This window comes from Schistocerca cancellata, chromosome 4, assembly GCF_023864275.1.
Source record: "Schistocerca cancellata isolate TAMUIC-IGC-003103 chromosome 4, iqSchCanc2.1, whole genome shotgun sequence".
Taxonomy (NCBI): Eukaryota; Metazoa; Arthropoda; class Insecta; order Orthoptera; family Acrididae; genus Schistocerca; species Schistocerca cancellata.
This window is the reverse complement of record NC_064629.1, coordinates 215,892,035-215,905,314: the sequence shown is the minus strand read 5'-3', so window position 1 is coordinate 215,905,314 and position 13,280 is coordinate 215,892,035. Positions and strand designations below refer to the sequence as shown.

The 13,280-nt window shown below is 43.5% G+C and overlaps 1 protein-coding gene across 1 annotated transcript in view; it reads right to left on the bottom strand.

Moving 5' to 3' along the window:
- The window catches only part of LOC126183299 (Fanconi anemia group M protein), a 237,968-nt gene that overhangs the window by 118,911 nt on the left and 105,777 nt on the right, over positions 1 to 13,280 (bottom strand). Inside the window, exon 6 of the mRNA XM_049925138.1 lies at positions 4,322 to 4,411. Coding sequence (XP_049781095.1) covers positions 4,322 to 4,411 — 90 coding nt within the window. The remainder of the gene's footprint in view (positions 1 to 4,321; positions 4,412 to 13,280) is intronic.

The window sequence follows — 13,280 nt, the reverse complement described above, 5'->3', positions numbered from 1 at the left end:
AAACAAATAAGTCACCAGGTCCAGATGGAAACCCAGTTTGGTTTAACAAAGACTAATTTATGGTACTGACCCATTATTTTGTTTGAAATTATCCCGAATCTCTCACCCAAGTGAATGGAAAAAACTGCAGGTGACTCCTGTATACAAGAAGGGTAAAAGAATGGTGTTGCAAAATTACAGACCATACTGTCCAGAAGGTGCCAGCATATGGAGTAAGTTCCCATATATGCGAGTTGCTCAAAGACTTCATAAGTAACAAAACCCAGTACACTGTCCTTGAAGGTGCGTGTTCCAAGACAAGGTTATCTTCAGGAGTGCCCCAGGGAAATGTGATAGAACTGCTATTATTTTCAATACACACAAATGATCAACAGGGTGGGCAACAATTTGCAGTTGTTTTCTGATAATGCTGTGGTGTATGGGAAGGTGTCACCATTGAGTGACTGTAGGAGGATACAAGATGACAGATAAAATTTCTTGTTGTGTGATAAATGGCAGCTAGCTCTAAATGTAGAAAGTTAATTGAGGTGAATATTAAAACAAACCCTTAATGTTAAAGTGCAGCAGTAGTAGACTCATGCTTGATGCTGTAACATCATTTAAATCTCTGGCTGTAACACTGCACAGCAATATAAAATGGAACGAGCATGCGCAGACTGTGGCAGAGGAGGCAAATGGTAGACTTTGGTTTGTTAGGAGAATTTTGAGAATGTGTGGTTCATATGTAAAACAGACCGCATACTGGGTGCTAGTGCAATCCGTTCTTCAGTACTGTTTGAGTGTTTGGGATCCGCACCAGGTCGAGTTAAAGGCAGACATTGAAGGAATTCAGAGGCGAGCTGCTAAATTTGTTACCAGTAGGTTGTAACACCACACAAATATTATGGATATGCTTCGGGAACTCAAATGGGATTCCCTGGAGGGAAGGCGATGTTTCTTTATGAGGAACACTAGTGAGACAAATTCAAGAACTGGCATGTGAAGCTGACTGCAGAATGATTCCACTGCCGCCAATCTACATTTCGTGTATGGGCCATGAAGATAAGATAAAAAATTAGGGCTCATATGGAGGCATACAGACAGTCATTTTTCCCTTGCTCTACATGTGAGTGGAACACGAGATGAAATGACTAGTAGCGGTACAGTGTACCTGCTGCCACACACTGTACAGTTGTCTGCTGAGTATAGATGAAGATGTATAGACGAAGATGCACATGTAGATTTTGTGTCTAGTATATCCACTTAGATGATAAAATTGGTCACATGATTGGCAATTATATACGTCATCATGTTAAACAGAGTTCACAATGCCCTAGAAACCCTGAATCAGTGAAGAAAAAAAGTGTCTTACACACTTTATTCAGGAGACAAATGTCTGTTTCTTGTATGGGATTTTCTCTCATTCAGTCTCTGGGACATGCAGCAGTAGAGTTCCAATAGAGGATTATGACTGTTGAAGTGTCCTAGATGGCAAGGATGTGAGAGTTCATTTAAGATACCTCTAAGTATCACATTTTGTGAGAAAAATACAGAGTACACCATAACTTTCCTACAGCTATGTATCATTGCAGTAACTGGCAGTTGTGGAGTTGTTAAAATCACTGACTGGCAGTGCTCTTTCACTGGCATTTTGCCCTTCCATCACTAAGATCATCATTTTCATTGCCAGACTATCCCCTTAGGACAGGAGACTCAGATAACTTAAAGTATGCCTCCCATAGACACAAGTATCTTGGTCTTACTCATATATACTTGGATCTAAAATTTTCTATACAGGCATCCTGAACATATTCACATAACAATGTAGTATGTATGGCAGTCTATCGGTGAAGTTCAAAGTTGGGAATACAGTTTCTCATGTCAACATTCCTGTATAAACTTTCTGCCTTTTTTATACTGTGCTAGGTTTAAATGATAACTGAAGATTATGGTTACGTCCCCCACAATCATGTGTAACAGTCAATCAAATTATTCGATGGAGAAGTCATGCAGAGACTAACAAATTTAAATATTCTACCACAGATTGTGTTGATGTCTGTGACAGGTGGATGCTAACAGCATCACCAATTATGTTTTGAAGTAAACAGATTCTACTGTAGCCTCAGAGCATAGTGCACTTGCTTCAAGCACCACTATGATTATAACCAATGGTTAAGTTAAAGGAATAGTACACTACCTTATTTCACTGGAGTCTTTGATGACAGAATTTCAGTAAGTTGATGCATGGGACAAAAGTTCTCTCTCTTCAAAAATATTTATATATTTATTTGTGAGGTTTTGCTCTGCAACCACTGACTGGTCCAGGTCAATACATTTAATCGGGCATTGGATTTTTGCATGATGTTCTGACAATCTACATCAGTCACAACTTTTTGTTATAAGGATGTAACATAGGCAAGATATATCTATCTATATTTTGTACTGACAAATATTTCTGTTCCGTTACACACACATCTTGTTCTAATTTTACCGGAATTATGGATACGTCTTTTGATAGTTGTAAAAAATTGTTGGGGTCTCTGGACTTTCATTTTTATGACTTCACACCTAAGGGATATGAAAGGTAGAGTCAAAAGTGCCTAATTAAAATAGATTAGGGAATATAACAGCATGTCCTGTGCAGTTCTACAATTGCTGCTGCAATCGGAATAAATTTTATTAATTTCAAATAAACCTGTGACCAACTATGTCTTTTGCCAGGTACAGCATCTCTCTCATTTTCTTGGAGCGTCACAAGATAGGTTCAATACTTATTTGCCCAGGATTCTGGCCATTTTACTATATGTAGCCGAGAAGTCAGGAGTACTTTAGGGATATCTCACTGCAATGCTTGAACATCTGTGTGTTTGTTTGTGTTTTTCAGAGAGTATACGATGTTCACCATAGCCATTCATTTCTAGAGCAATATTCTACACACTGTTTTATTGCCCTTCATGGCAAGCTATGCTGGACTTCAAGATTTCAACAAGATAATGCCTGCGCACACAGGCTGAGAGTTTCTACTGCTTGTCTTTGTGCTTGCCAAACACTACCTGGGCCAGCAAAATCACTGGATCTCTACTCAGCTGAGAACATTTGGAACATTATGGGCAGGGATGTCCTACCATCTTGGGATTTTGATGATCTAATGCACCAAATGGACAGAATTTAGCACAATATCCCTCAGGACGATATCCAACAACTCTATCAATCAATACCAAGCTAAATAAATGCTTGCATCAGGGCCAGAGGTAGATCAAAGCTTTACTCATTTCTCAATTTGTGAAGCTTTTTCTCTTCTCTATTTGTAAACTGTTTGTAAAAATCAATTTTAAGTGTTGGCATAATGTTGAAGCAATGTTATAGAAGTGTTGTAGTTTGCACCCACAGTTCACCAATGTGCATCCACAGTTCACCAATGTTTGCTACCCTGTGGGATGTATGCACATTCTTTTAGAGATAATAGCTCAACTGCTACACTACAGAAACAATGAGCTGCAATCGGCTGGCCAAATACCACCAAACCATCTTTTCCAATGAGTCTCACTCAAATTGTGAGGGCTGTGTTTAAATGACAATTGACATTCTCAGCAATCACTGCTATATCAGTAAAGTTACGGAGCTTGAACAGTTAACCTTCAGTGTATTCTTCAAACTGCTTTCTAACAAGGCTACACTCACACAAGTTTCCTGGACTGTTCCACACAGCTACTGTGCAATTCATATACTGTTTTTTTCTTGTTTGTCTTTGTTGGCATGCTGTGCACTAAACTTGTCTCGAATTCTTGTCAATCAGTAACTCATCATCCATGTTGCTTATCTAGTAACAACTACAACTGCACTTCTGATTCGGGTTGAAGTTGTCTGGGGTGGCACTGCTGAGTGACAATCAGAGATTGTTTGAATTAATATCATGATGGATAGATACTATTATCACAGCATCATTACCAAGTTCACCAATTACTTATTTTTTCATTAAACTCTTCATTTAATTGTTTACTTCTATCATTGTAGATTACATACAGGCAACATTTCATTCATCTCCAAATTTTTTTTATAGTGTTGAATTTTGGCATAGTAGTCTACACGACGTATCCATCTGCAGAAGTGGCTTTGGAATCTGCATTAACTGTAGTTGACAAGGAGATATTTTGAAGATATTTGCCTTTTGGAAGAGGAATTACAGAACTAAACCATGTATATCAATGTTGGCTTCCAATATAGTATTTATTACCATCACCAGATGAGTTTAAACAAGTCCTCACATATTGAGAAATAAAATTATTAACCTATAACCCAAGCAAAATTTTAAACTTAGGACAAATGGTAAAAAGCATCATACCTCTTGGATTGCATTAAAATTACTTCCTGGTGTTGCAGATAATGCCAAAATTCTGAAAACAGCTGATTTACTTCTAAGCTGTTTTATGACCTGAAAATAAAATAGAAAAAAATTCAGAGCAAAGCTTTCAATACAGAAAATATAATCCTTACAGTAACTAGCATCAAAGCAGTGTGACAAGCTGTCATATTTTACCAACTTATATGTTAATTAATTACCAAACTTTTAATTAGTCTCTTCAGTTCCTGCTGAGATTTTCGAATCCTTAAAAAAACATACTTTTAAATTACATAAACATAAAGATGACACGCTAAGTTGCAGAAATAGGTGCAATGAAAGGAAACACACACACAAAAAAAGCATGCACACCTCTTGCACACGACTGCTACCTCTGGCCACTCTAACCAGAATGCAGCTGTGTCATGTCGTGCGAAAGCAGCAATCCAAAGTGGGATGGCGTGGGGTGGGGTGACAGGGGAGGAGGGGGCAGTAAGGTGTGGATTTTTTTTTTTGGTTGGGTTTAAGGGCGCTCAACTGCTGAGGTCATTAGCGCCCAGTCACTGTTGTTTGAGCACATGGAATCTGGTAAAACGCAAGGGGATGGAGGGGACACCAGAAGGACCCGACAAAGATGCAGACAAAATAAGTAAAAAGATTAAATGTCCTTGGACAAGCCAGTTAAAGTTATAAAACGCAGAATACGAGCAGCTGCTCGAGCGTCATCAGCTAAAACAGCCGGTAAAGTAGATGGCAGGGACAGGACAACACGAAATTGACTAAAACGGGGACACGACAATAAAACATGGCGCACTGTTAATGCCTGACCACAAGGGCACTGCGGGGCTGGGTCACCGGAGAGCAGGTAGTGGTGGCTAAACCGGCAATGCCCAATCCGCAACCTGGTCAGAAGGACCTCCTCGCGCCGAGATGGTCGGGAGGATGTTGTCCAAGCGGTTGGTAGCGGTTTTACTGCCCGGAGCTTGTTTCCTTGGAGGGATGACCAAGCATCCCACCACAACGACACAAGCCTCTTACAGACATCCCCAGGCACTCCCACATGTCCGGGAACCCACAGAAAGCTGACAGAACCACCGTTATCAGCCAAAGAATGGAGGGACTGCTGTATCCGTTTTATCAAGGGATGGACCGGATAGGGAGCTCCAAGGCTCTGAAGAGCACTGAGTGAGTCAGAGCAGAGTACATATGATGAATGGTGGTGGCGGCGGGCATACTGGACGGCCTGATGGAGAGCAAAAAGCTCGGCCGTAAAGCTGGAACATTGGTCGAGGAGCCTGTATTTAAATGTGGCGGCCCCGACGACAAAGGCACAGCCGACACCATCGTCAGTTTTGGAGCCATCGGTGTAAATAAAGGTGTGACCGGCAAGTCGAGCACGAAGTTCGGCAAACCGTGAGCAATACATTGCAGCCGGAGTACCATCCTTCGGGAGTGAGCTGAGGTCGAGATAAATATGAACCGGAGCCTGGAGCCAAGGTGGTGTCGGGCTCTCACCCTCTCTGAAGGTGGTAGGGAGGGCAAAATCCAATTGTCGAAGCAGGCGACGGAAGCGGACTCCGGGGGGCAGCAGGGCAGACACATACAACCCGTACTGACGGTCGAGAGAATCGGCGAAGAAGGACTTGTAAGAGGGGTGGTCGGGCATAGACGACAGCCGGCAGGCATACCGACACAGCAGTACGTCGCGCCGGTAGGTCAACGGTAACTCGGCAGCTTCAGCATAAAGACTCTCGACAGGACTAGTGTAGAAGGCTCCGGTCGCAAGACGTAACCCCCGATGATGGATGGAGTTGAGCCGGCGTACGAGGGACGGCCGAGCGGACGAGTAGACGAAGCTCCCATAATCCAGCTTCGATCGGACTATGGACCGATACAAGCGAAGCAGGACAGTGCGATCCGCTCCCCAAGATGAACCGCTAAGAACTCTGAGGACATTAAGGGAACGTGTACAACGGGCTGCCAAATAAGAGACGTGTGGAGACCAACACAGTTTCCTGTCCAACGTGAGCCCTAGAAACTTAGTTGTGTCCACGAATGGGAGAACAACGGGACCGAGATGTAAGGATGGCGGAAGGAATGCTTTATATCGCCAAAAGTTGATACAAACCGTCTTTTCTTCAGAGAACCGGAAGCCATTTGCCACGCTCCATGAGTAGAGGCTGTCTAGACAACGCTGAAGGCAGCGCTCCAGGAGGCATGTTCTCTGGGCACTGCAGTAGATCGCGAAGTCATCGACAAAGAGAGAGCCTGAGACATTAGGTGGAATGCAATCCATAATGGGATTGATCGCGATGGCAAAAAGGGCTACGCTCAAGACGGAGCCCTGAGGCACTCCGTTCTCCTGGAGGAAGACGTCGGACAATACGGAGCCCACACGTACCCTAAACTTTCGATCCGTTAAAAAGGAATCAATAAAAAGGGGCAGGCGACCGCGTAGGCCCCACCTGTGCATAGTGCGGAGGATACCTCCTCTCCAACAGGTGTCATAAGCCTTCTCCAAGTCGAAGAACATGGCTACCGTTTGGCGCCTTCGCAAAAAGTTGTTCATGATGAATGTCGACAAGGTCACGAGGTGGTCAACAGCGGAGCGGCGGCGACGAAAGCCGCATTGGACATTAGTAAGTAGCCGTCGAGATTCAAGAATCCAGACTAACCGAGCATTAACCATGCGCTCCATCACCTTACAGACACAGCTTGTAAGAGAAATGGGGCGGTAACTAGAAGGAAGGTGTCTATCCTTCCCGGGTTTGGGTATAGGAACAACAACGGCGTCACGCCAACGCATGGGGACTTGACCTTCGGTCCAGACGCGATTGTAGGTACGGAGAAGGAAGCTTTTGCCCGCCGGAGAAAGGTGTGCCAGGATCTGAACGTGAATGTCATCCGGCCCCGGAGCAGAGGACCGGGACAGTGCAAGCGCACATTCGAGTTCCCGCATAGTAAAGGGGGCATTATAGGTTTCCAGATTCAGCGAGTGGAAGGAAGGTCGCCGAGCCTCTTCTGCCTCTTTCCTGGGAAGGAAGGCAGGATGGTAATGGGCGGAGTAAGGTGTGGATGGGGGGAGAGTGGTCAGCACTGCCTGGCATAGTGTGCAGCGACTAGTGGACAGAATGAGGCTGACAGACGCAGTGTTGGGAGGCTGTGGTGGAGGGCCGGTGGGGAAAAGGGTGGGGAATGGGAAGTGGAAAAGGAGAGAAGCAGGGAAGGGGAAAATGCAGGTGGGTGTGTTGGCAGAGAGTGACACACAATGAGCATGAGGGGACATGAATTGGGAGGAGGTGATAGGACATATGGGGTGGAAAATGTTGAGTAGAGGGTGTATGGACATTAAGTTAACATAGGTTGAGGCTAGGATGATTTCAAGAACAGAGAATGTGTTGTAAGCATAACTCCCTTCTGCACAATTAAGAAAAACTGGTGGTAGGATCCAGATAACCTGGGTTGTGAAATAGCTCTGAAATCAAGCATGTTATGTTCAGTTGCATGTTGTGCCACAGGGTGATCCACACTGCTGTTGGCCACAGTCTGGCAACGGCCATTCATTCTGATGGACAGTTGGCTGATAGTCATACCAATGTAAAAAGCTGTGCAATGACTGCTGCAGAGCTGGTATATGATATAGCTGTTTTCACAGGTGGCCCAGCTTGTGATGGGATAGGGTAAGCCTGTGACAGGAATGGAGTAGGAAGTGCTGTGTGGGTGGACTGGGAAGGTCTTGCACCTGGGTCTTTCACAGGGATATGATCTCTGTTTCAAGGGGATGGGATTGGGTGTGGCACAAGGATGGACTAGGTTGTTGTGGAGGTTGGATGGGCAATGGAACACCACTATAGGAGAGGTGGGAAGCATCTTACATAGGATGTTCCTCATTTCAGGCCATGATGGTCGATAATCGAAGCCCTGAAGAAGAATACAGTTTAATTGTTCCAGTTCAGCGTGCTACTGGGTAACAAAGGGGGTGCTTCTTTGTAGATGGTCCTTGGGTGGTGGTGGAAGGATTGGAGGTGTGTGGGGATATGGAAAGGGAAATCTGAAGACTAGGTCTGAGGGAAAGCACTGGTCTGTGAAGGCCATTCTAAGACCTTCAGCACACAGGACAAGGGAGTTTTTGTTACTGTAGATATGCGTAGATATGCCGACTCCAAGCAGCCAGGCTGTATGGAAGGGACTTTTTGGTGTGGAAGGGACGGCAGGTGTCAAAATGCAGATACTGTTAGTGGTTTTAACGTGGACAGAGGTGTGGATACAGCCATCAGAGAGGAGGAGATCAAAGTCCAGGAAGGTGACACACTGAATTGAGCATGACCAGTTGAAGTGGATGAGAGAGAAGCTGTTGAGATTAAGAAAGAATTAGGATAGGGTGTCTAAGCATTGGCCCCTACCCTCCCAACATTGCACCTGTGAGCTGTGCCCTGCCCCCTAGTTGCTTCATGCCTCACCATGCCTCACCAGGCAGTGCCGACGCCTCCCCCCCCCCCCCCCCCCACCTGTACCCTGCCTTCCCCACCCCACTCCAGATTGTTGCATCCTCTTGACGTGACAGTTGCATTCTGGCTGGAGATAGCAGTCACGTGTGCATGAGGTATGCTTCCTTGTGTGTGTGTTTCCTTCCTGAAGAAGGCTTTGGCCGAAAGCTAATCTTTTCATTGTGCCTGTTTGTGGCTCAACATGTCATCTTCATGGTGAGTAACAATCTATCCCACTCATAATATTTTGTGTGTGTGTGTGTGTGTGTGTGTGTGTGTGTGTGTGTGTGTGTGTGTGTGCGTGCGGGCGTGGGTGTTGGTGTGGGCATGGTTGCCGCTTACGGGTTCTCAACTGCGAGGTTATCAGTGCCCTTACAAATATTAAATGAAACGAGTGTGCATAAAGTTACAAAAATTGTTATCACAAAGTGACGAGGAAACCTACAAAATGACATTCATGCACTCACTGCCACCACACTAGCATATTCACTCACACAGCCACTCTATCTCACTTGCTCACTTGCCTTAATACAATGGAGGAACGGTGAAAAGTGTTGTACCTCAGATTAAAATGGAAGTAAAACCCCCAGAAGAACTGTTTTTTTTTTTTTTTTTAAGGAGGCACAGGAGGAATGAGCCAGTCATCCTGTTAACACATTAAAAACAGCTTCCTTAAAAGTTCCAGAAAAAAGTTGGACAAGTCACAATACCTTAAAACTCTGACCACATTCATTTGAACATTACTTAAAATAGAGGGCAGATCTGTCAGCAAATCTACCACTGCCCACTTCTCAGTAAATAAAAGAGACTCTAATAAAATGTGGCGCACAGTGATCTGTATGCCACAAGAGCCACACACTGGAGCGTTCTCTCACTGGAGCAAGAAGCCATGCATCATAGGACTGTGATCTATGCAAAGATGAGTAAGGAGGACCTCATCGCGCTGACGTGGCTGAAAGGAGGTACGCCATTGCTACACTGTGCTCTTTACTAGATGGACCTTATTGTCTGTCACTTCTAGCCACTCATCCTCACATTGACGCAATATTGTTCGTATTCCAACTAGGATTTTCCAGTGTTTGATAATCACTATTTTGTTTCACCAAATGAGAAGTATTGCATTTTAACTACACTGAAGTGTCAAAGAAACTGGTATAGGCATGCGTATTCAAATGCAGATATAGAAAAACATGCAGAATATGGCACTGAGGTTGGAAATGCCTATATAGAACAAGTGTCTGGTACAGTTGTAAGATTAGTTACTGCTGCTACAATGGCAGATTATCACGATTTAAGTGAGTCTGAATATCCTGTTGCAGTTGGCACATGAGTGATGGGACACAGCATCACCGAGGTACCGATGAAGTGGGGATTTTCACGTACGACCATTTCACGAGAGTACTGTGAATATCAGGAATCTGGTAAAACATCAAATCTCTGACACTGCTGTGGTCGAAAAAAGACCCTGCAAGAACGGGACCAATGACAACTGAAGAGAATCGTTCAATATGACAGAAGTGCAACCCTTCCACAAATTGCTGCAGACTTCAATGCTGGGCCATCAACAAGTGTCAGTGTGTGAACCATTCAATGGAACATCATCGATATGGGCTTTCGGAGCCGAAGGCCCACTTGTGTACCCTTGATGACTGCAAGACACAAAGCTTTACGCCTCACCTGAGCCCATCAACAGCGATATTGAAATGCTGATCACTGGAAACATATTGCCTGGTTGGACAAGTCTTGCTTCAAATCGTATCGAGCATATGGACGTGTACGGGTATGGAGACGACCTCATGAACCCATGGACGCTGCATGTCAGCAGAGGACTGTTCAAGCTGGTAGAGGCTTTGTAAAAGTGTGGGGCATGGGCAGTTGGAGTGATATGAGACCCCTGATACATCTAGATATGACTCTGACAGGTGACACATACATAAGCACCCTATCTGATCACCTGCATCCATTCATGTCCATTGTGCATTCTGACGTACTTTGGCAATTCCAGCAGGACAATGCGGCACCCCATACATCCAGTATTGCTACAGAGTGGCTCCAGGCACATTCTTCTGAGTTTAAATACTTCCGCTGGCCACCAAACTCCCAAGACATGAACATTATTGAGCATATCTGAGATACCTTAAGACGTGCTGTTCAGAAGAGGCTTCCACCCCTTGTAATCTTACAGATTTATGGACAGCCCTGCAGGATTCATGATATCAATTCTCTCCAGCACTAATTCAGGCATTAGTCGAGTCCATGCCACATCGTGCTGCGGCACTTCTACACAATATTAGATGGGTTTCTTTGGCTCTTCAGTGTATATTCTAAGCATTAAAGTCCACAGAGGCAGTGCTTTGGGAACAGGTATGTCCATAAGCAACAGTCTATATTCAGTTACATTATCATCAGTGATATATCTCAATATGCAGTAAAATAAAGTAACAAAATAATGTTTTCGCCATGGTTGCAGCAAGCTATCTGATGAAGGCCGCCTACAAAAACTGCCAAAATACTGGTCACTTTATTCTCATGGTACTATCACGCGCTGGAGGAATTCTACTCAATGTGATTCTGCCTGTAAAAACATATTGTCATAAACTGTTAATATTATTCTTGCTGCATGGGACATTTATGCATTGTTTTTATCATGCCACCATCCCTTACATACACTGTTTGGAATACCTTTAACATTTATTCTTTTTAGATTTTTTAAAATGTGGAAACTTTTAATATGTAATCAGTATCTGTATATATGGTCTGCAACTATGACATGCTTTGTTCCCATGTTTTCAAATACACATACTTGATAATCAAAACTTTCCAAGTATCATGATTACCCATGTGATATTTGTATAGATGTTCTGCATGTTTATATAGGTTTTTTTTTATTTAAACTGTATACTATAGACAAGGGGATATTATCAGGGACATGGAAGGTATCAGAGAAGAGGTGAAGAATTATTTTGAAATCTTACTGATTGGGGATGGTGTACAAGAAAGTGACACCAAAGTCATTGAATTAGAGAAACAGCAGGATCCAATCTCTTGGTTAGAAACTGGGAATTCCCTGAAACAGATGAAAAGTGGGAAGGCAGCTGGAGTAGATGAGCTGACAGCAGATATGATTAAAGCCGCAGGAATACATGGAATACAATGGTTACACAGGGTGCTGAGGGTGATATGGAAAGAAAACAAAGTGCCGGATGAATGGAAAAAAGGAATTATAATACCATTGTTCAAGAAAGGTAGTGGAAAGAAATGCACCAACTACTGACGAATCACACTGTTATCACACTGCCTTAAGATAATGGAAAAGGTCATAGAAAAAATATTGCAGAAAATTCTAGAAGACCAGTTAGAGGAACAACAGCATGGGTTCAGAAGTAATAGAGGAACAATAGATCTCATTTTCTCCATCTGGCAGTTAATGGAGAAATACTGGGAAAAAGGAAATGACTTGATAGTAGTATTCGAGGATTTGGAGAAAGCGTATGACAATGTAACAAGGGATAAAATATGGGAATGCTTAAGAAAACATAATGTTCCAGATTAATTAATTAAAAAAGTCCAGATGCTGTACGACGGTTGTGAGAGCAGTGTACAAGTAGGAGGTGGAAGATCAAAATGGTTTAAGACAAAGAAAGGTGTTCAGAAAGGCAGTTCGCTCTCCCCTTTACTCTTCATTACACTTATGGACTCAATCGTGAAAGAAATCAAGGAAGAAGGAAATGAAGATCTCAACACTTTTGTTTTTGTTGATGACATCACCATTTGGGGAGAGACAGAAATGGAGGTTCAGAGGTGACTAGATTACTGGAACAAAAAAAAATTCAAGTTACCTATGAGTAGGAACAAGACAGTGGCAATGCAGATGACCAGGACACCCACACCTTTTCACATCAGATAGAGGGGGAGAAGATTTAATGTGTGAAAAGCTTCAATTACCTGGGTAGCACCATATCACACGATGGAAGTTCTAAACTAGCAGTCTTAAACAGAATTAACAAAAGAATCTAGCTTCCTCCACCAAGTATGAAATCTAATCTTGGACAAGGAAGTCCCTCAAAAAGCCAAACAGACCATGTATAAAACTTATCTCCTGTCAATCATGATGTATAGCCTAGAGGCCTGTGTCATAAATAAGAGCGAAGAGAGTCAAATACAAGCATGTGAAATGAAGTTCCTTAGGTCAGCTCTACAAAAAACTAGGAGAAACAGAGTCAGGAATGATTATGTAAGGAGAGACCTGCATGTGACATTGACTACAGAGGAGAGAATGAATACTTTGGGACTGAAGTGGTTCAGTCATGTGAGGCGAATGCACCCGACTCGAACTCCACGCCAGTATTTGGAGATGGAGGTACCAGGAAGAAGTCCAATTGGGCGGCCTAGAAGGAGATGGACAGACCAGGTTAAGGAAGATCTCAAGAGGAGAGGAGTAACATGGGAAGTAGTGGAGAGGGAAAAGCTATACC